The sequence below is a fragment of the Takifugu flavidus genome, chromosome 15 (assembly GCF_003711565.1).
Source record: "Takifugu flavidus isolate HTHZ2018 chromosome 15, ASM371156v2, whole genome shotgun sequence".
NCBI classification, from domain to species: Eukaryota; Metazoa; Chordata; class Actinopteri; order Tetraodontiformes; family Tetraodontidae; genus Takifugu; species Takifugu flavidus.
In genome coordinates, this window is record NC_079534.1 from 4,257,556 (window position 1) to 4,281,405 (window position 23,850).

The 23,850-nt window shown below is 54.4% G+C and overlaps 1 protein-coding gene across 4 annotated transcripts in view; it reads right to left on the reverse strand.

The window, feature by feature from the left end:
- Positions 1–23,850, reverse strand: part of LOC130538624 (partitioning defective 3 homolog) — a 104,997-nt gene that overhangs the window by 44,544 nt on the left and 36,603 nt on the right. For 3 of the 4 annotated variants that reach the window (XM_057056422.1, XM_057056419.1, XM_057056418.1), the window contains exons 5-12: positions 23,333–23,476; positions 13,674–13,765; positions 12,534–12,617; positions 10,131–10,256; positions 8,471–8,868; positions 6,649–6,788; positions 6,098–6,226; positions 4,226–4,261 (exon numbers count right to left, since the gene is read on the reverse strand). In XM_057056422.1, coding sequence (XP_056912402.1) covers positions 4,226–4,261; positions 6,098–6,226; positions 6,649–6,788; positions 8,471–8,868; positions 10,131–10,256; positions 12,534–12,617; positions 13,674–13,765; positions 23,333–23,476 — 1,149 coding nt within the window. The remainder of the gene's footprint in view (positions 1–4,225; positions 4,262–6,097; positions 6,227–6,648; positions 6,789–8,470; positions 8,869–10,130; positions 10,257–12,533; positions 12,618–13,673; positions 13,766–23,332; positions 23,477–23,850) is intronic. The other variant, XM_057056420.1, reaches the window with a different exon arrangement.

The window sequence follows — 23,850 nt, forward strand, 5'->3', positions numbered from 1 at the left end:
CCTCCCCCACACACACACACACACACACACACACACAACAGGTGCTCCTCGCGCTCTTTCGCTGTGTTTGTTCTGCCGCTCAACAATAAAAAGCTTTTCTCTCGCGCTTGTTATTTGACAGCTGTCCTCTGAATAGACGGGCACGTGCACGCTCACGCCCGGCAATTATTGTGCACGCCTAATGAATTCAATCACGGTGGCTCGGTGTCAGCGTGTCATTAGCTCCCTTTGTTTGCCGGGAGAGAGATGGAATTGCTCTGGGTGAAATGGAAGGGAACGGATGGTGCAGGAGGAGGAGGAGGGGGAGGAGGAGGAGGAGGAGGAGGGGAAAAAACAAGGATGGAGGGATCCAGGAGAGGAGAGGAGAGGAGAGGAACGTCGCCCTACCTGGAAAAACCACCAAAACAAGCCGGGAAATGTAGAAATTCATTTATTCTGGCAGGAATTAACTGCAAAGCCAATTTAAAGGCGACGCACAACAACGTTCCTGGAGCCCGGAGGGGCTGGAATAACAGGAGGGAGCAACGGAAATTAATTATCTATAATTAAAAACTGATCAGAAAAGCAGATGTGGCGTCCTTTTAAGGTCAGCGCCGAGGAATTAATCACGCCACACGCTGCTCGACGCGTCCGTCCCTGAATTTCTGTTTCTTTCATTCCAAAATGTGTTCGGCCTCAAAATGAACCGTCGACGGTTGGGAAGAAAAAAAAAAATCCCTCTAAAATCTGCATTTGTGTAATTAGTTTAATCTGTTAAAAGACAGAATTTGCAGCTGGCAGCAGCCAGATGTGAGAGCGGGCGGCACGACGCCAACGCCAGATGATGATTTAATAACTAGTTTACCACACAGGAGGGGCCACAACTAGTTAAGAGCTCACAAACCGAACACACCAACGTTAAAAACACAGAGTAAATTCTGAGATCCAAGTGAAAATGCTCATAAATGGAGATTTTATTAAAAGATAAAATCCTGAGGAAAAAAGGCGGATGTGAGAGCAAAAGGAGCTCAAAGGAGGTAAATGGAGCGAGGGATGAAACGGCAGACAGTCAAATAGAGGAGGGGGAGAGAGAGAGGGGAGAGAGAGAAGAGAGGGGGAAGAGAAGAGGAGAGAGAGGCGAGAGAGAGGAGAGGAGGGAGAGAGAGCTCGAGAGGGAAGGGGGAGAGAAGAGAGGGGAGAAGAGGGAGAGAGAGAGAGAGAGAGAGGAAGAGAGGGGGAGAGAGAGGGGGAGAGAGAGCATGACAGTGAATGAAAGGTCGAGACAGAAGGAGAAGAAGAATCCAGGACCACAGAATCCTCTCTCACTGTACGCAGGTATCTCTCTCTCTCTCTCTCTCGCTCCATCGTTCTTCAGTTATTCCACATAAAAAATCTCTCGTTGTCGACCCCCAACACACATGAAGGATCAAACGTGTTGAATCAGCTGTTGGGGAGGCAGGTCGGCAGCGAGCGTGATGCAGGATTAAAGGAAACCTGTTGATTTGACAGCATCTGGAAAACTCCAAATAAAAAAGGGACTGATGGCGAAGAATAAGAGCTGAAGAGAGGGGAGAGACGGAAGGGAGGAGAAAGCAGTGAAGGGTGTAATTGGTGGAGGGGAGTCAGCCATGGAGAACATTGTTGGTGACCTACTGGAGCCCCCCCCTCTCTCTGTGTGTCTCTCTCTCTCTCTCCCTCTGCCCCCCCCTCTCTGTGTCTCTCTCTCCCTCTGTCCCTCCTCTCTGTGTCTCTCTCTCTCTCTCTCCCTCTGCCTCTCTCTCTTGTGTCTGTCTCTCTCCCCCCCTCCCCCTTTCCTCTGCCTCTCTTCTCTTTCCCTCTGCCTCTATCTCTCTCTCCCCCCTCTCTCTCCCTCTCTGCATCTCTCTCTCTCCCCCCCTCTCTCCCCTCCTCTCTCTCTCTCTCTCCTGCCTCTCTCTCTCCTCCCTCTCCGCCCCCCCTCTCTTCTCTCCCTCCTCTCCCCCCTCTCTCCCTCTCCTCTCTCTCTCTCTCTCCTCTCTCTTCCCCTCTCCTCTCTCTCCCCCCCCATCTCCCTCTCTCTCCTCTCCTCTGCTCTCTCTCTCCCCCCCCCCCTCTCTCTCTCCCCCCTCTTCAGACTCATTTCCACCTTCCGACAAGCCTCAACCCTTTTAGCCGCGTCCCCAAAGATATGTGGACACGACTGTCCGCTCCCGTTCAGCCTGTGTTCTCGGGGCGCCGCCTCCCATCACCGCCTCCTTCCTCGCCGTCCACGCCGACAGACCGTGAATAACAAACACCTGCGTGAGCGACGGAGCACAAGCTGTGGCGGGAGAGCTGTGTGTGTGTGTGTGTGACAGAAACTAAGTGAAATTGGTGCAAACGCCCCCCACGTTTGTGCATCGGTGACCACAATCGGGCTTTTTGCTGCGTCATCGTCAGGCCGCCGCCGGCCGCCGTATCCTCATGGCGGCGGCGCTCGTCACACTCCGCCCTGGCGACAGACGCCACTTCACAGCCGCTTTAAGCGCAGCAGAGGAAGCATCACGCGCGGTTGATAGATGCCATCTTGGCGCGGCTCCTGCGGCGGCGCCGCGGCTCCAGCTGATGGCTTTTCAATATAGCGCAGCGGTAATTTTCCATAAGCCCGTGTGACTAATGGCGTAAACAATGGAGCTGAATGTTCATGTTATGGGCCCATTATGGACCCATCAGCGCAGCCATGTAAAGACGGATGCCTTTGATCAGCGCGCTATTGTGGAGACCAGGTGCACCCACGGCACGGGCCGTCTCGGAGCGCCGCTCAACAGCGTTCGGAGGGGAAGCGGAGACGGGAGACGTGGAACTGAACCAGAGACCCGGCAAACCGCTCTGCTCCGACAGACCGGCGGCGCTTTGGCTGCGGCGGCGCCCTAAACCCGGGCTGAGCCGGAGGTTAAACAGGGGCGCCCCTCCACCGCAGACGCATCCATGACCCACGATGGAGTGACGCTAACACGGATGGAAGCGTTGGAAAACCAGGAAAACCAGGGAGCAGCCTTTCTGCCTGAGACTGAGGGGAAGTCACGTGACACCGAGCCGCTCCTGGTTCTGCGTTTTAAAGGCTCTGGAGAAAACAGCGAGTTGTCGCTCGTCTCCAAATTAAAGTCTTTCATCGTCAAATGGAAACCCATCTATTGGCCGAAAATGGATCTGCGTCCATTAAAGGCTGCGTGGTTCCGTCAGGTCCGCCGCCTGCTTCTAAATCCACTCTGAGATTAACGGCAGATAACATCTGAGAGGCACCAAAGCCATTACGGCGGTTGGTGGTTCCTGGAAAGGGCGAGGAGGAGAGGGGCCTAACTGGAGGTCTGGGGTGAGGAGGGCGGAGAGGAGAACCACCAGGGAGCAGCTCCCGGACCCGTCTGGCCGCAGCACAAAGGAAACACTTCCAACTTCTGAAGAATTGCAGCAGAACTGCAGAATTTCCGTCTCTCCCGGTGCGTTTGGGTCCCAGTCAGAGATAACAGATGTCTCCTCCCCTCCATCAACATCAGGGAGCAACACTCTTCCTATTCCAGATTTCTTCTATCTGGTGGAGGAGAAGGTGTCCGAACGCGACTCGAGCTGCTGCCGAACACTCCGGAACTCTTCAGTCCGTCAATCTGGGCTCATTAGGAGCCACTAAACAGGGCTGACATTTAACTGGGGACACGGACGGAGGAGCGGCTGAAGACTCGCTCCTCCACGGCTCAACAAGCCGCCAGGCCACGACCTTGAGGACGCCGGTCGGCCACGCAGCCGGCAGGTTACGGCGCCGCCAACATTAACTGGCAAATTACACTCCTAATGTACCGGTCCGAAAGGCTGGAAGCAATCAGGCCCAGCTGTGCCGACGCAACGGAAGGTGAGGCCAGATGTGAAGACGGGACATCTGCCACCGCTGGACTGGAGCAGGGCGGCGAGACGGGAGGACGGCGGCGAGACGGGAGGACGGCGGCGAGCAGGAGGCAAGGGGAAGGAGGCAGGAGGCAGGGGGAAGGAGGCAGGGGGAAGGAGGCAGGAGGCAGGGGGTAGGGGGCAGGAGGCAGGGGGAAGGAGGCAGGGTGCAGGAGCCTCGCTGACTGTCGTTGGTTGGTCAACACCCCCCCAATACCAGTGGTCTCTGGGCTCCATGCGCACGCACCAGTTATTGTGTCAACATGAATTTCAACTTGCAGAGTTTAATAACATGGGGGGGGGGGGCAGGTGAGGAGGAGGAGCAGGTTTATGTGTCGGGGTGGAGGCTTACCGAATCTCTGGGGGGCTGCATCTGGAGCTCAGCATTCTAGAGGATGGAGGGAGGCAGAAAAGTAATCAAGCATCAATATTTATGGACGGTGAAAGTTTGAGCGCACCAGAAGTGGGGGGGGGCTGGAAACAGTGGGGTGAAACCAGCATGCAGGGTATGAAGATGACGGGCGAGGGGGGGTCAGAAACAGCTGTGGCTCTGAAAGGACAAATGTTTGAAAGCTAAGATCCTGTTCTTGATCCAGATACATTTCCCCCCCCAAATTAACAGTCATGATGTGTGAGCAGAATCTAATCAGCTGGGGGCAGAAATCCAACATTATGTAACAGATTCCAGCAAATCTTCCTCTCAAAATGCCATAAAACCGGATTTTAATCTCCATACGATTGTATTTCATCCTGTACTTTCCTTCCTTATGTTGCCTCCTCCTCTCGTACCTGCTGCAGGAGGCAGCTGTGCCAACGCTGCAGCAGCTGCTGACTCCCCCCCCCGTTTTACTCTCACCACATTAGGCTCCATAAATAAAGCTTAGCAACTGTCATCTTTAATTCATACTAATGTGCTGGGAAAAGGTGCTGTTTATTCTGAGAATTCCTTCCTGGTCGAGCCACCCTGGTGGTGGTTTCTTCCTCCTCCAGGTGTTTGGTGCTTCCAGCCCGTTTCTGAACCCACTGAGCTGGGCCTCATCTCCCTGGAGCCCCATCTCACAGCGTCCCCGTCACCCTCTGCCGATAAAATAATCCTCCCAGATAAGCTGCACTCCGCTCTGCTATCGACCGCCGCCGCAGTTCTTCTCATTTAAGTTTGCCCGCGGCGCCGGCCGGACAGTCGCTTCGTTCGAGTTCCCCGACTGTGATAATTCTCACCAATCAGCTGTTTGATTGACACGACTTGCAGCGTGCGTGTCTGCGATAGCTGGCAGAGGTGGGAGGGACCGTTCTCAGCGTGGGAGGGGGGGTCTTTGAGTTAGCTGCTAACCGCTGCTAGCTGCACACGGTCACGTGGCTCTAGAGGCCCAGACAGGCAACCAGGCGGCGGCGTCGTCTCAGAAGGGTGAGACGCTCCACGGCCTGATATTTTTTTTTGTTCATGTGTCAAATGCGACGGTGACAGCAGAACTCCCGGAGGGTCCGGAGAATCACGCCGCGCTGTAAAAAGTCTCCTTTCTGCATAATTACGTGTAACATCTGGCAGGATAGAGGAGGGGAAAGTGTGGAGGAGCTCAAGACAAATTTAGCCGCATTTGGCGAAGCAGCGTGAAGAACCAACTGTGTGATTGCACAGTGCAGGATGCTGCTTGATTGATATTCAAGCCAAGAGTGCTCTTCACCCCCCCGCATTGTTCCCTGCCCTGCATCCCTCTGATCACCCCCTCATCCATCAATCCTGTAAGTTGGCGAGAAGGCGAAGCACAGCGAGATGAAAAATACAGAGACGAGGAACCTGGCCAGGTGAGAGGAATAAAAGTGGTGAAACGGAATGAAAGGAGTCGGGGGGGGGGGTGGTGGGGGGAGGCTGACACATGAGGGAAGACAGGAATGAGCTGAAAGGTAAAGAAAAGAGGAGGGGGGAGAGAGAAGATTGAGCTCTACAGGATTCCTCTGAGGCAAGCTGCAGGTGGATAATGGAGAAACGCGGAGCGGCGGCGGATCGGCACAATCAATCTGCATGCTCAGCTAGCGCGCCGCTCAGCTAGCGCGCCGCTCAGCTAGCGCGCCGCTCGCTGGGCGACGGTGAGACACTGGCTTCACCCCGAGGAGATCCGCGCAACGCCAGACGCATATGTACAGCTCATGGATGTGAAGTGTGACGGCGGCAGGAGGAAAGGGGTGGCAGGAGGGTCACAGAGGCAGCCAAGAACAACAAACTCACCCCCTCATGGGGAAGGAAAGGGTCCTCCTGTCGGAGAACCAGCAGCCCCACAACCCCGCCCATGGGTGTGGCCCTGAGCAGGGAAACCACCTCCTCCTGAGTGCGTCCATTCAGGTCCACGCCGTTCACCTGAACAGATACAATCAGAGGGGTTCAGACAGTCAACACAGGTGAAAACGCCCCCTGGTGGCCACCCACGGCCTCAGGATCCGCTGATAATCCTCAACATGCAGCCTTTGAGTTATTGTTCCGAGATGATGAGCTGCGAATCATCACATTGCATGTTTTCTGGAGAACCCCCCAAACACACACGCTGAGCAGCATAATCCTTTATGCAAATGTCCTGCACTATTTGAACTTCAAAAGCTCCTCCATCTGGCAGCTCAAGAGCGGGAAAACACAAACACGTCTTCTTTGATTTAAATCCCACAAGCTGCCTTTCCACATTACAAATTAGCTGATTAGCTAAACAAATGCAGAGGTGCAGTTGGGTTTCCTCTAAAGCTCCCAGCATTAGCAGCTCTTGGCATTAAACAGCGACGCGTTCTCACCTCCAGCAGCCTGTCTCCCGCCTTCAGGCGGCCATCTTGAATGGCGGCCCCCCTTGGAAGGATGTTCTTCACGTAGATGGGTGCAGAACCGCCGATGGGAACATCTCTGGACGTTATGCTGAAGCCGAGCCCCTCGGGACCTTCGGGATGAGCCCCAGAGACGGAAGGATTAGAAACAGACGCAGATTTCACCTTCATTCTCTCCGATTCCTGCAGATCAGATGCTGTAAATGGGATCCAGCTGCAGCTGCCACGGTTCCCCTGGTTCTGATGTGGACAGCAGGGGGAGAGTTGGAGGTGTCGGTGTTGAAGTTTGGAACCCAGATGGATGAAGCCCAGAGTTCCCAGAGCATCTGTAACCTTTTTGTGTTTGAGTCTCACGGAGGAAATCAGGGAGAACCGATTGTTGCGTTGACGTCCTTCCTTAAATTAATGCCAAAACACGTGGCTCCGTTATTAAACACAAAGGTTTTCTTTTATTTCCTCGGGTTTTTCCACATTTTCCAGCGGTCCGCTCCATCTCTGGGCTGCTGCTCGTGAAACCTGAACCAGAACCAACCATAGAACTCTGCCAGTGGAGCAGGTACAGGTTCCCATTATGCCGCATCCTTTTATCTGGACCCCATCACACAGAGATGAAGGCGAGGTTAACCGGGACGGCAGCGTCTCCTGGGTGGACGGAGAGGGCCAATATTTCCCACAATGCCCTGGCAGCGACAGGCTAAATTTCAATTTCGCTGCTCTGTCTGCTCCAGGATTAATCTGCGGATGGATGCGATTGTGTTCGTGCACATGTCTGCACCCCCTTCAGGGGGCGTCATTATGAAGCATTAGGCCTGCGTCTGATATCATCAATAATCCTGACAGACAAACAAACAATTTCCTCGTATTAAGCAAGTTGAAGTCAGGAAATGAGGAGAAAGGCTGCATCCCGTCAGCAGTCGGCCCCCCGGAGAGTCATGACGCCAGAACTTTAGTTTCCATTTTAACCTGCGACTAAACTGGAGGTCAAAGAGGTCGTCTGGAGTGGACACGTCACACCTGAGGACACAACGCTAAAGCATACAGAGCGTCCCTGAGCGCCCAGCTGCCGAGCCCTTCTGCACGTCCTCCAGCTAATCCTCCCCACTGATGAGCCAATCAACTCCCCGCAGGCAGAGGAGGTGCAGCATTACACTCGCCGCTAAACGCTGACGGCGTCCCCGACGTTAAACCGGGAGGAGGATCTGTTAAACTCATTAGTCTGATTAAGACATACCTAAGCAATTTCCTCAGCCAAATGGGATTCTGTGATTGATTTAGATACTCAGGCTGGTTCAAGCGCCGTAAACAAGGCGGCGGTTTCGTCTGAGGAGTCCCCGTTAATCCCTGCGAGCGCCTGCTCCACCGCCGGCGAACAGCGGCGCGTCTGAGTGAGGCGATAACAGATCTGGAGGAGACTGCAGTGCGTTCTGGGTATTATGACGCAGCAAAGATAACCGAGAAGATCAACTGTTGCAGAGGATCAGGCAGGAATCCGTTCTGGCGGCTCCCTCGCAGCACACGGCTGCTTAGCAACAGAGACCTGGCGGCCGCCCCCGATGTCCCGTTGGCCGAGGTCGACGGCGTCGGCGCCAGCTGTCAATCAAAGGCCGAACCGTCGGGTCTGGTTAAACCCTCTTTAGCCTTTTGGTGCCGACCTCAAACACCAAAAACACACCTGCGGGCGAACACACTCGCCTGTGTGTCGTGAACAAATGTAAGCTTGGTTTTTGTCATGTTTTTAGATTTTCCGAACCGGAGAACGGCTTCAGGGAACGCCGACGCCCTCCTGGCTGCTCACCTTTCTTCAGCTGGATGCTGGACCTCCTCCCCGCTCTTTTACTGAATCCCGTCGTCGGGGTCGAGGTCAGCGCCCTCTGAGGCGAGTGGGTCTGCCCGGTCGGAGGTTTGGCGGCGGAGACCGCCGGGTGGGTCAGAGGCGGATACGAGTCGGGCTGGTCGGGGTGCGGCGGGCAGTGGGCGTGGCTCTGGGAGCCGTGCCGGGACATCCGCGGGGGTCCGTGGTCGAAGCCGGAGACGGTGCTGCCGCCGAGCGAGTCGGGGCTGAAGCGTCCGGAGGCGTACGCCGGGTTCCTCTCGACGTGGGACAGCTGCTCGTAGTGGGCCTTCATGGAGGAAGGGACCACGTGGAACATGATGACAGGCGAACGCATGGCCTGACGGAACATGTTCTGGGCTCTGGAACAGAAAGGAGATGTCATGCGTGTGTGTGTGTGTGTGTGTGTGTAGCACTCAGGGTTTCAGGTCCGCCTGAAGGTCCTGACCGATAATTAATGCCCGTTCTCAGCGCCAGCAGCTCAAACCATCCCATAATCCCCTCCTCTGGCTCCACATAAAGGAGACTTCCATCTTTCTGCCGCGTTCACACACAATCCTCTTTCGCAGCTCCCATCAGTGCCGGCTCAGGACAGTAGGTGTGACTGGAAACGTACGTTAGCTGTCAGCGCCGTGCAACAGCGCGGCCTTGTTAGCGCCACCTGTTTCAGTCAACGTAGACCCCCCCCCCCACCTCGGCGGCAGCTGCGCCGGCGCTCGGAGAACAGCCCGGAATTCCTGCTGCTCTCCCTCTGAATGACAAACTCAAATTTGACCCCGTTCGCGAAATTCCAGGAACATTTTCCCAGCCACTAATGACGCTCCCAGAGGAGCCGGGCCTCGTCTCGGCATCTTTATGACTTCAGCTCTAATGGAGCGGCAGATGTAATCGCCCCCCCTTCTAGCAACACACTTCAATAACAAGAACAACTGTTGATGCATCCGACGCCGTGGAAGTCTCATTGCCATTCCACGCTTTGATTTACGGCTCAACAACGGGAAGGACACGGCGCAACTGGAATTAGAGGGCGAGTTCACACGAAATAGGAAGAGAGTGGTTGTCATGCTCCCAGCTGCAGCGCTGCTCGGCTCCGGAGCCGCTGCACCTACACGTGAGTAAAGAGTAAACTTTAAAATGAGTAAAATGACTCAAATGATTAATTGGTTAGAAAAAGAGTTGGCGGCTAATCTTTCACCAGCCGAGGGATTGATCACTTAACGGCTGCAGGGGGAGTCGAGCTCATCCATTTCTGCCGAGACGCATCTGGAGGCGCACGTACGCAGGTTCCTCCTCAACCTTTTATATACGTTAGGAGTTGCATGTGGACGATGATTATATGAATATTAATGCTGACAAATGCAAACAAAGAGGCAACAGCGTGAAAAACAGAGACGGCGGGAATATTAGCACATGAGTTTAGTCTCCGTCCAGCAGGAGGGAGCAGGGAGGAGTCAGAGGAGACGGGGACGGGGACAGGGGACAGGGGACGGGGACAGGGGACGGGTTAGTGGACTGAGCAGCGACAGAAGCAGACAGGCCCCCATGTGGGAGCGTCGGGAGCAGAAAGAGGGAGCAAAGCTGATCACACAGGAAGTCCCGGCTCCGGGACGAGCCGCCATCTTACTGTTCGAAGCGGATGTTCCGCAGGTCTCCGTGATTGATGCGGACGATGCAGTCGTTCTCCCGGAAGAGGCCCTGCTGCTCGGCCTTGCCGCCCCTCTCCAGACGCTTGACCAACAAGCCAAGAGTCCTGAAACGTTCAGAGACGAGTGTCAGCGGGGGCGCAGAGCGGCACCTGTGGGTTCAGACGGAGCGAGATCCAGACGGAGGGCGGAACATCCCGGGAGTCTGGGGCGGAGCTGGACCTGCCGGACATCGGATCTGTTCCCAGCGCTACGTGTGGTCTAAACCTATTAACCGCGTCGGTATTGACCCGTTGGCCCGTGAGCGGCGGACTCTCCCGGCTCGCTCCGCCGGGCGCAGGAGGAGGATCCATCAATCGATACGTGCAAACGCGTCTGGTTTCTCCACGAGGAGCCGACGCCAAAACTGTTATCGTGGGATGTCAGTTAATCCCGGCGAGGGCGGATCAGATGCCTGCTCCTCTGCCCTGGGATGAAATCTAACGTCCATCAGGAGACTAAAGAATCAACCCTTTACTTTAACACGCCGCCATTTCAGCAGCGAGGTGGCGGCGAGGAGCAGGCGGGCAGCTGACGGTGTGGCCGCCACCTCATCCACCGCCTCAGAAGTCGAAGGACAGAAGCGGCTGGAGGCTCTGGTTCGTGTCGGAGGAACCTCGGGAGTCGGCGGCAGCTGCTCGCCGCCAATAAACGGTTTCCTCTTTATTCTTTCTGACAGTGTGGGACTGAAACCAAGCGCTTTGGTGTCGGCGAGGATAGAAAGTGCTAAAAAATGCTCCGCTTAATTGCTGCTTGTGCACGCGGCACTTGAAAAGGGAGCGCGGGGTTCAGTCCTGTCATTTGCATCATCGGTGTAACGACGCGGCCGCTGAGAGACGGCAGCGGCGTCGCATCGGGGTGCTTCAGAGGCGGTGCGGGGGAGGCGTCCTTTCAAAGGCAATCAACACGCCGCGGCTCCGCCGGGGTCGCCCGGTGCGGGCGCCAATTTTCTGCCGCGGCCCTTCTCTAAAAGAATCTAAAAGTAAATAAACAGAGTGCTTTCAGGGAGCAGCAGCATTAGGCGGGTAAACGTTGGGCTGCTCTATCTTTTCAGCCGTTGTCACCCTGTAATCCAGCGTGCTAAACTGGCTTAAGCTACCCGGCACAGCCGGAGCGGGAGGCTAGCTTCGCGCGAGAGGGCGCGACGGGGATTAGAGGTTTGAGTCCCGGGAAGGAAATTCAAGCTCAGGCAGGGAAGCAGGCGCGAAGCTAATCGAGTCTTCTGCGGTTTATAATCGGCGTCCGCGTGGATCCGGCCTCTCGCCCAGGTAGCTCCGGCGTGTCGCCGAGCTAAATTAGGTTGATTCCAGGGTTTACGCCCGCCCTCACCTGAGGCTTCTAATGCAATATGAATGGGAATGTGATTACGGGGAGGGCAGGAAAGTTCAGGAGTCCACAAAGTTCAGAGACAATCCCACTGATTGAGTTTGAGTGAGGACACAATACGATTTTCCGAGGAAGGGCTCTTTCTCTGATGAAACCCGGCATCTTAATCTCACGGTGACATTTCCCCAATATGAGAAAAGTGCATTATAAATGCGCTTTTAGGTTGATTAATTCCAGCCCGGGGAGACGTGATATGATCTTGATTTTTCAATAAAGAACATCACTGACTTCAGAGTCGCTGATTTTATTTGGACTTCCGTGAAGCTGAGTCACAGGTGGAATTCTGGGATATTTGTGGGGCTGCAGGCACAAAGTCAAGCGGAGGATGCGAAGGGAAGCGCCGAGAAATCGATGATGCTTTTAACAGGATTCTTCTTGTAACCAAGAGCCCACGACCTTCATCTCACACACACACACACACACACACACACACACACACACACACACACACACCAACACACACACACACCTCTGCTGGAATATTCAAACCAGATGTGAAATTCCTCTAATTCCTCCTCTGCCTCCCTCCAGCTGTGTGGAGGAATGAGCTGGGCTCAGCTTATTCCTTTCATCATATTAGGCTGATGTGCCAGCAGATGTGGAGTCACATGATCGTCATATGATCACCACATGCCTCAATGGACATAAACCACTAAATAGCTTTGTTATGTTGATGACACAGTCCTCTGTGTGTGTGTGTGTGTGTGTGTGTGTGTGTGTGTTGAAAGCGGGAGGAATGTCTGGAATGTTTTGTGTTCGGAGTGTTTGCACATCTCAGGTAACAGAAAAAGGAGGCAGCCAGGACTGAAACGAGCACATTCTTGAATAATTCTCCCAGAAAACAATAACTAACTGATGTTGAGGAGAAATAACGACATTCCTTCTCTACAGGTGATTTAATTTAATACATTTCTGTGCCCGGAAGAGGTTTCTGCCTCAGCAACTCGGGATATTTTTACCTGCGGTCCCTGCCACTGAAAGGCACCACGTGGATTCCCAGAGGCCCACCATCGTTTGACACCTCCACCAGTTTGACTATGTCTCTGGGAGACGGTGATGGATGGACGGATGGATGGAGGAGAGACGAGAGGGGAGGGGGAGGAGGGGGGGAGGAAAAGAGGGGGGTGACGACACCGTGTGGAGGGCAGACACAAAACAGGAGATGAAGAAAAAAAACAAGAACACAACTGTGTGATACATAAAAGCAGAAATCAAAGACAAAAACACACAAACTCAAATGAATCACAAGTGCGACGTGGAGGGCGAGAGGCCGACGGGCATTAACGCCGCCGCCCGCTGCTCCTCGCGGCTGCAAACAAACTGCTGCGCAATTAAAACGGCAATAAAGGGAGCAATAACGAGAGCGGCGACTCCACAAAAGCCCCGCGCAGCATAAAGGTGGCTGCGCTCATATGGGGGGGGCACCATCGGGGCCGTTTACTGGAGCATCCTTCATCTCAGCAGAGGAGAAAAAAAACTAATCTGGCATTAAAACACCTCTAGACCAGCAGATTTCACAGGATGCCAGAACTACTCGACTGGCAGCTTTGATACAACGAGTGTGATTATCTCAGGGAGGATAATGGCCCCTTTGTTGATCACTAAAAGGCAGGAGAAGCCAGCCAGGCCGGGAAATCGGAGGAATAACCACCATTCCGTACCTGCGCATTAGACTGGAAGCGCGCAACGCAGCAAAACAACAAAACAAGACACGGCTGTTAATGACGGCCCCGCCTGCGTCGGTGCGTGGGAGCGCTCCGCTGGCGAGACCAGGACGCCGTCGCTCCCACAAAAGGGAATTATGGAAATTAGGAGGCAGCGCTGAAATGAGATTTCCCACCACGGAAACAGAAATTGAGCATTTCTGTGCGGAGCGATGTGGCCGCGAGGAGGACGGACGCGACTTCGCCGGGGCGACGCTGCGCGGAGACGCTAGTTCCTGGCAGCGCCGGGTTTTAATTGCTGCTGCTAACGAGCGCAGAGCTCAGAGCTGACGGTTGTTAGCGGCGAGGCGGAGACCATCCTGGAGGAACTGGGCCGTCCGGGCCCGGCGTCCGTGGATGAGCCGAAGCCTGCGAGACCGTGAGTGCGAGACTTACTCCAGCGACCTGGCGGGGGCGTGGTCCATGCAGGAGTCCGAACGCCCCACGGGCTCGATCCTGCCGTTCTCCTCCCGACCGGCCTCTTCATCCTGAAACGGCAGCATAAGCAGGGTGAGGTGATGAGGAAGATCCAGGAACCTTCAGGCTGAGCGCAGAGCGGCTCGTGCACGGTCCCGTGCACGGTTTCGTGCACGGTTTCGTGCACGGTTTCCTGCAGGACTCTAAAGTTCTTCCTCCTGGAACGAGACGGACCCGACAAATCCAGCAGGTGGAAAAACGCGCCTGCAAAAACACGCCGTCCTCTCGCATCAACTGTGTCTTTGCTGAGGCTGAAGACACGTGCGCGCTCACACGTGCACGCTCACACACACACACAGAGGAAGCAGGCAGCGACGGGGCGCTGGGAGCAGAGAAGAGAAAAATGAGAAGCGCAGAAACAAAGTCATTAAAATTTCAGGGCAACACTGGAGAGGACAGACGAGCAGGCGGCGGCGGCGATGGCGGCGCCGGCCTCATCAGTATGAAAATGAGACCGCCAGCACAGCCGCTGCCATGCGGTTGCCATGACACTGTGGGTGCCTGGAGGATGTACAGCTCCAGGGCAGCGCGGGGGTTCCAGGAGCGCTGCCATTGTTCGTCGGGAAAAGCACCTGGAGCTGAAGGGGCGGAGTTTGTTTGACCCGTCCCAGCGTGGGAGACTGGGACGGGTCAAACTGGGACCGCAGCCCCCCGAGCTCAACTTGGTCCCTTCACCTGAATCTCCAGGAGCTCCAGGACCTCCTGGAGATTCAGGAGCCCTCTTGAGCAGCATCATCTTGAGCGTAGACGATGTGTGGGTGTCGGTGGAGAGGAGCAGGCAGCACTTCATTAAAGCGCAGCATTACTCCACACACACACACACACACACACACACACCACACACACACACACAACACACACACACACACACACACACACACACACCACTTCATTTAGTGTGAGACAGGGACAGACCCTGAAGGTTCCTGCTATTAATCATTAATGAGCCCCGGGGCCGGAGAGCCGCCCGCTCGCTCCGCATCCAGGAAACAAACAATGACTCGGCAGGAAAACCCGCTGCCATTAACCCCCCCGAACTCTGCCCTTAATTATTAATCTCCATCCCCTGGCTCGCCCGGCCCACTCCCGCAAACTGGACTGGCATGACGCCCCGACGGCGAGGCTGAGGGGGCGTGGCCACGCCTTCCTCATCCGTTAACTGCTTGAATCGGCAAAACGGGGAGAAGTTGGCGGCGTTTTCTCGGCTCTGGTGGAGAAAAGGCGGCGCCCCGGTGCTGAGTCCGTTTTCATTCCAAGAGCAGACGCACGGAGGGATGAAAGCCCCCTCCACCGGCGAGCGCGTCTATCCTCATCCTGACCTTTGGGGAGACGGTTCCCCGCCATTATTTGTCCTGAACACGTCAAACTTGACAGATATCAACATTTAAGTCGGCGTGTTTGAGGACGGGGGCGATATTAAAATACCAACTGCTCCACATCACACTCTCTGAAGGGGGGTGGGGGGGCGGACCTGCGAGGAGCGTCCTCAGCAGCGCCGCCTCCGTCTCTCATATTAAAGTCGACTGGTCGGAACCCGCAGCGCCGCCGCTTCAAACCCATTTCACTTCAGGACTTTTATTTAGTTTGTCACCGCAAACTTTTTAATGGCTGAATCTGGGCTTGTTTGTCTACTTTCACATTCAGCTCACAACTCTTCCTCCACCTTTATCCCTCTTTATTATCTTGCTCTTTTCAGTCTTCCCTGCCACCCCCCCCCCCCCCCCCCCACACACACACACGCCTCTGACTGAGGAATAGAACCGTCAGCGTGCAGCCAGATTCTGCAGAGATGATGCATATTGAAATAAAGGGTCCGTGAAACGCCTGGCGGCGCCGTGGATGCCGCTCTCATTTACTCTTCCTCAGATAGCGACTCCTCTGCCTCTCTGATGTTCCCCGTCCTCACTTCCTGCTCCCCTGATAAACGCCCAACGCCGTCAGATGTGTGTCTGCGTTATTGCTCCTCTGTGTGCTCGCCGTCTCTCTCTGCTTCAGCGTGTTTTAAATTATGTCTGATTTTCAATCCTGATGGGCTCTGGATGCTCCGCTCCTCCACACTGATGGGGGGGGTAAAGGTTCAATTTAGAAATACACCCTGTAAATGAACCTGGACTCTCCACCTGTATACGTTCCACTACTACTAGACCAAAGCCAGAAGCTGACAGACTTCCGGACCAGTTGTCTCCTTGTGCACAACATCGTTAGCCGAAGGGTCCTGGGGGTTTCCGCGGAGCAGAGCAGCACAGAGCAGAGCAGAGCAGCCGTCTTTAAGCCGTTATCGCTCTGCCGTCTCCCTAATCTCGCTGACTGCAGCTTTACAGTCATGATGCTGCTCCGTCTCCTCGCAGCAGCGACGTCGGGCGCCGCTTCCAGCTCCCGCCTGATAAGATAATCCCATGGTGCACCACCGCCGGTGGAGAGCCGAGGAGCCCACAGCCACGCGTTCATCTGCAGTCTGCCCGCGCGGAGCGACACTAATCACCGATGCAGGATCAATACCAAGTGGATAGCTCCGACTCCCCCAGTGCTTCTTCAACAAAGCCAAGTTATTATGCTAACAGCCGGCGCTGAAGCCTGGACCCTTGAGTCATCAGCAGCATTCAAGCATCAGAGGTTCTCAACAACGTCTGGATCTTTAGGAGAAGAAGACAACATTCATCTCTGCTCCGGCTGGATCAAACACAGAACCAGGACTATAAATCAGCTTTGACCTCCTGACCTCCAGCCTGCAGATTAAAGGCAACATCTGCTCCTGAGCAGACAGAAAATGAAAGGTCCGACCCGCTCGTCTCCGGGCTTCCACGCAGCGTTCCAGCCTTCACACCGATGGCCGACACCACTGGGTCAGAAGGGAAGAAGGCAGGAACGCTGGTTTTAATCATTTAGAATGAGAAGCGCAACCAGAGAGATGTTCTGGCTCGGTGTATCCGTGACCCTGGTCGGGGAGGAGGCAACACACCGACACACAGCTGAGACGCTCCCAAGATAAGCTGCCACACACACACACACACACACACACACACACACACACACACACACACACACACACGTTCCCTCTGAAGATGTAATGATCTCAGATCAGTGCACACGACCTTCTTATTTACTGGCAGAATCAATAAAGTCGGAGCTTCTGCTGTTGGAGGAGCCGAGCTGAACCAATTCAGCGGAACCACAGGAAGATTTTCACCCCAGCAAAGGATCCAAATGAGTCCGGTTTCACAGAGCGAGGCCATTATGGGATGAAGTGCATTGAAGGCCCCGATAGTGTTGATCCAGCAGCAGAATCTGCCACAACGGGGAGACGCCTGATTAATGTGGCCGCTCGGAGGGCGAGGCCACGATGCATCATCTGGAGCCCGCTTTCAATTCCAGATCTCTGCGCTAATTCAATTAGTCTCCTTTGAAGACACTTTGATAATGGGATCCAGACGGGCGGACGGCGCCGTCAATAATTCCAGGATTCATCGAGCAAAGGGAACGTTATCCGAGTTCCTATCATCTGTGGGAGGACGGCTGATGCGGAGGAGACGCGGAGAAACAGGCTGTGTGTGACTTTGTAATGGAATAAATTACAAATGGGAACATCTGAGATCAAACCGGGACTGAAAACACAAATCCACGTTTTCGGCGCCAGCCGCGCTCGGGCCGACGCGGCTTATTCTGAATGATACATCCAGCGGACCCACAGCGACCCTTATTGAACACATTACTGATCATATTTGGAGGGTTTATATTCAGATTTGCTGCATTTGTGCCGCTAACAAAACGCGTCGCCGTTCTTATCAGGGTGAAGGAAAAGCTTCCGGCCACTTCAAATATCCCAGGTTGGTGCCATATTCCCGGTTCCGCCGGCTCGTGACCGCGTGATAGATCTTGTCAATCGTCGCGCTCGGACAAATGAAGTTCAGAAGTGATCATTCTTAGCGCGGAGGCTCGTTTTCTGGCCTCTGCGGCGCCACGCCAGGCGTGCAGGAGCCAGATGCAATAACGCCAGGAACAAAAATGATTCTTCCCGCACTTCCTAAATTACCACCGTGCTGCGGCGGCGGCCCACTTAATTCAGGAGCCATTCCTGCCATCCCAGCCAATCACAGAGGAGGAGGTGGGCGGAGGGAGGGGTCGCCACAGTAAAATATGCATTGCAATTTTCTCAGGAATAATGGACTCCGGAGGCCTCATCAGGAATCTCAGTAATTTAAAAAGTCCCAATTTAGCAGCTGGAGGTACCGGAGAGTTCAGTCAGGAAGGTGTGACTGATTATTCAGACGGTCTGGGGGTGCGTTTGATTCAGTACACAGGCGCCGCGCGCTCGATTCTGTTCTGGATTTGCACCGTTACCGTTATGAGTCCCTCCTGGTTCAACCTCGGAGCACGAACGGGCACGAACGTGCACGTGTCTGGATTTCAGGAGGAACCGGGAGGAAGGCGGGGAGAGCGCGCCAACGTGCTTCATCAGGGATGTAGCGCTGCAGCGATGGTAATAAACTAATAATAACAATGTTCTCCATCTACTCACACACACACACACACACACGCGCGCACACACACACACACACACACACACACACGCACACGCACACGCACACACTCGAAGACCTTGAGGTAGACGAGCCCATATCGTCAAGTGCTATTTGTGAATGTGGGAAATAAAAACAAACCTGGACTGTTTATAAAATACTAAAAAGGTCAGAAGTGTGAGGAGAATATTTGTTTTTCCGAGTCCTGAGAGATGCACTTGGAATCATTAATCTTTGCTTCCGAAGCCTGGATGTTTCTCCGCTGCTGGATGGAGGCGAACACGTCGACACCAAACTGATCCCAGTATTTCCGCAGCGGGTCCAAAGCTCATAGAGCCGCCTCAGGACCACCCGGATGGAGTCCAGGTTTGTTATGGATGCACCATTTCCCAGGATGAGACTCCTGATGGGTGAAAATAACAGCAAATCTGCCCAAACTACCCTGAGTGAGGACGGATGCTGCGGATAATGGCGACGGCATCGCAGCCCATTACTGTCACCGGCGCCCACCTCCTGCGGCCGCCCGGCGAAACGGAGCGTCGATAAAAACAACAGCGGGGACAAAAATGGAGCCTTCTGTGTGCTGACGGAGCACATCTGCAGGGAAGAGTGAACCAAGCGGAGACAATGGCAGGAAGGGTTCCAGGCCTTTCCAGAAGGTTCCACCTGAACTAAACTGGTTCCCGAGGAAAAATCTAGAATGGCTGCAAGCTGAAGGTCCAGAACGCTGCGGCGATACAGCCTGAATGATTCATGCGATTTTATCTGCATGCAGGATCCTCTCCGACTGCACGCCAGACCTCGAGGAGCGGCTCCATTTTTCTCCTCTGATAACGGCCGACGGCGGCCGCACGTCTTTCTTCTCCGTCTTTGATCCCCCCGCGAACTCATCTGAGGGAGGACGGAGCGCCCGAGGAGCAGATCTCTGATGTGTTTCCCTTGTCATCTGAATTCCAGCAGAGCTGCTGTCACGGGCAGCAGCTTCAGGGAGACCAGGAGGTGCTTGGCAACGGCGGGAGGAGGCGGCTCCAGCTCTGCATCCTGGTGGAAGCTCAGGTGGAAGCTCAAACCTTTATTCTAATGAGCTGTGTTTCGGTAGAGATTGAGACCTCTTTCATGTGCTGGGAGCCAAAGAGCCTCCAAGAGTTGATTTAAAATCAACACTGAACTCCACTGATGGAGCCTCCTGACGCGCATCATGACCTCGGTTAACAGGAAGCGAGAGGACAAGCGTCAGCTGCTCCAGTGAAGATACACACGCCGCTTTGCTTTAACCTGGACTTCAGCTTCACTTTATCTGGAAACCGAGCTGAAGCTTTTCCAAGGATTCTAATAAACAAGGATTATCTGCAGAAACGTCGGCGCGATTGGACCAAAGGTCACGCAGGAATATGCAGTTTTAGCCCAGATTAGAGTCAGGTAGCAGCCGAGGAAAAGAGAATCAGGAGCAGGGATGAGTGTGAATGCAGGTGTCAGAGTGCTCCAGCAGGTTACACCCCGAGGAAGCCCCCCCCCACCTCTGGGAAAGAGCTGAACCTCCAGAGGGAGGAGAGGATGGCTTTCATCTTCCCTCCATCTTTCTATTCCTGCCCTGGTGTCCCCAGCTGGAGGGGATCTGGGCTCCCGCGGCTCCCCGTCACATTAAAACCCAGAGATCAAAGGAGAAGTGTGGAGAGGAGGAGAGGGAGGAAGAGGAACGGGAGAGGAATTAAGAAGGGAGGATGTGAGGAGAGGAGCGGAGAGGACAATCAAAATGGGATCAATATCGAGATGGACGAGGAAAAGAATGAAGAAGAACACAATCAGCAGCTACAATGGACTCGTTTCCCAGCTGAAACCGCCGTCAGACCCAGGAGATGCTGACAGATGTCCGCCAACGGAGCCATTCAGGGGTTAGAAATACACAGTAAAATAAGCAGCATAAGCACACACACACACACACACACACACACACACACACACACACACACACACACACACGCACACACCTGTCCTCAGCTTCACAGCACCGCCTGCTGGTCAGAACATCACCTGATCCTGCGGCGCTAACACAGACGCGCCATCACATCCTTCCAGCTTTGAACCCAAAAGAACCAACAACGTGCACACGCTCAGACTCCTTCCAACGCTCACGTGTAAAACAGCGCATGTTGACAAAAAGCAGCGCGCTGGAGCGCAGATGATGCAGGCGCACACCAACACGCAGCCTCCAAACACGGAGTCTGGGGTGATTTATGAGTGTGTGACTCCGGTGTGCATGATTTATCCTGCTCAAGCTGTGATGTGCACCCGAGGGACTCCCCACGACACACACCGACACACACACGACACACACACCGACACACACACACCGACACACACACACCGACACACACACCGACACACACACCGCTCCCGAGCTTGTTAGCTTCAAAGCGTAGGAGTGAGGCAAGCGTGCTTACGTGGCCACGGAGAACTCTGCATTTACACTCAGGGTGCACACACCTTTGCTTGCTCCGACACAGGCAGGCGCGCGCACGTGTGTGTGTGTGTGTGTGTGTGTGCTGACCTGACGTCAGTATGTCTGTGTAACAACATCCCTAGTGAGTTGTGTGAAGTCTCCATCCCACCATGACAGATAACTCAGAGCCTGAACAGTCTAATGGCTGAGGACACACACACACACACACACGTGCGACAACAGGAGCTAATTCTGGAGAAAATGTCATTCATATTCAGTTAATTAACGGTCAAATATGCTGCTGTTAAAACCAGAGTGTGATTTACAGAGAAAAGTAGGACACAAGATCGATGAGGCTGCTTTCACCACCGTCACCTCTTAATGTGTAATACAAAAATCAATAGACGGGCAGCAGATCCCGATATCTCGGTTATGAATTAGGGTCGTTTATACGGAGTGTGGCGTCATTTTGACTGCACGTGCACAGCGTTGCTGCTTCACCTCCAGGAAGCTGGAGGTCGACCACAAAGGAAACTGGCTGTGGACATTAAAGAAGAGAAAACGCTCAACAAAATGTTCTCCGGCAACAAAATTCCAGCCGCTGCTTCTGCAAACGTGTCGTTTTTTTGATGCCACTGAAGTGTGAAGTGTTTACGAGAGGCCGATAAATCATTCAGCTCTTAATTACTATTAATCAAAAGCGGGCGAGCGTCTTTGTTTGATGTGAGCTCGGAAGGATTTAGATGCTGCGGCGATGCAGCCTGGCTTCAGCTCCAGCTGGGGGGGGCTGGAAACACACCCGAGGAACCTGGGGGGGGGGGGGGCGGCAAGCCTCCGACAGAGCTCCAGCTTGGCTTTGGAGCTGTCGTCGCTTCTGTCTGGAGGAAACTGACATTTCTAGGCCTGAAAGTCGCCTTTTTCTGGAAATAAATTCATGTCATGCATGCAAACATAAATAAAACAGACTGAAACAGGCCCCCTGCGGTGCGCACGAGCGCACGTGCGGCCGTCCGCGCGGCCACCGCGGGCGGCCACCGCTGGGGCTCCTCATCCTAATTGGCTGATTTGCAGCCGAGGCCGTCAGCTGACCCTGAAAACGGCGTGAAAACACACGTGCACGCACAATCACACCTGCGCACGTACGTGGCCTTATGACTCACGCCCAGACAGAGCTGCGCCTCCTCGCCACCTTCAACCGCACTCCGCTGACGGCTCGCTGTTGCCATGGCGACCCCTCTACCTGTTGCCGGAGGAGGTTGGGAGTTGGGGGGGGGGGGGGGGGTTCTTCCTCACAGCAGTTTCCGCTCATTTCCGAGCATCTAATCCAACTTTAATGCCACACAGGCGCATAGTCTGTTGTGGGAAAACTGAATTCTCTCCAGCTTCCATTCACTTATTTAAACTCCTCTTTCCCCACAACATTCATCCGAAGTAGATGAGACTAACTGGAGGGAGGCGCCGCCTCCGACGGTCCAGACCGCCGGATTCTAATTAAATCGCTGCATATTAGGCCCTTGCCAAGTTATTTCTCTTCGGCAGGCTGTTTCATTCTGCTGCTAACAAAGGTTCTGCGGAGGAAAACGGCTTCCTGACTTAATTGTATCACAGCAGAATAAAGAATTCCGAACAGACGACGCCGAGACTTTGCAGCCAAACAATCCAAACAAGTTAGTGGGGATCACGACTACGGTCCTGCTATCAGCAGCATGAGCCCGTGTGTGTGTGTGTGTGTGTGAGGGAGAGTAAAGGGGGCAGATGGTCTTCAGCAGGTCATTAGTACACAGTGAGCCATCCAGCTGTGACCTCTGCCACTTAACCCCTTCATGGGAAAACCTGCTGTTGGACAGATGAGGTGGGAACTGCGCAGCTCCAACAGAGGCTCCGGTTCATCCACAGTAACTCTGCAGAGGGTCGCTCATCATTTTAACTCAATTACATCAATATCAATACCGCGGCGTGCTAATGCATGCAGATTTAGGCCGGCCCGGCTCAGAAATGTGGCCGGGGTCGCGGCTAGGGTCGATAATCCGTCCTTCGCCAACCAACCGTTGGCGTCACCGAGGTCAAAAGCCAAAATCTAACGAGCTAAAATCACAATTATTTAGATGAGCCACCCAACAGGAGCCTAATTGGTGTCTCTGTGGTGGAGCCACATCTGATGCTGCCTTTAGACAGGATGCAGCTGCCCACGAGAACCCACCGGCGTGAATAACGTGGAATTCTAAAAGGGACGTTTTCATTCGTCCTCGTACGTTCAGCACGCCGCATCCATCCTGGAACCCCCCCCCCCGCCCGTGTACACGTCCAGTTAAGCAGGACCACATGTTCGTGGCTGTTTGTTTACTTTATCAACATTTCTGCTGCGACTGCCTCCATGACTAATGTGTTATCGCGGATTTATGGTGGAATTTCCGCACTTTTCAACCTCCTCACTGAGGACCGAGGGGGGCGAAGAGAGAGCCGGGCCGTCTGGACTGGATCTGGAGGCGGAGTCAGGCTGTAAACCTCAAGCATCAGGTGGTTGTGCAGATATATGAGCGTCCTACACGTTTAAGTTCGACTAAAACCCACGGAAACATCCCGGCGTGACCCATCTCTCGCCCCACGGAGCGCCGCCCCACCTGTTCCTGCCTCTCCAGCCAGCGGTCCACCATGGGGTGATTGGCGCTGAGCGAAGAGCGGGCCGTCTCCCTCTGAAACTCTCGGTGGTTGTTCCAGGTTCCGGCATCACGGGGCAGGCTGCGATACGTGTCCACGCTTTTACCCTGAGAAGACACCAAAATAAAGGTTTGGAACCAACCGCGGCGACTCCCATTAAAATCTCCTGAGTGAGGTTTAATGTGAGGTCAGCTGCCCTCGTGGGGTTTGGCTGGTGGGGGAGGAAGCCCGGGGGGGGGCAAGAGACGAAGAGCAGCGTGAATCCAACAATAACTTCATCCCAATTATACAGATGCGCTGTCAGACTGTGACACGTCGTTAATTAACGGCTCTAAATGACAGCAAGTAAAAGATCAGGGTCAGAAATATCACCGCTCATTTCAGCGGCTGCATGTTAACACAGCAGCGTGAGCGAGCCCCCCCCACCCCCACCCCCCCCACGGCATCATATATTCACCATTTCTACCTATTTTTAGCCCTC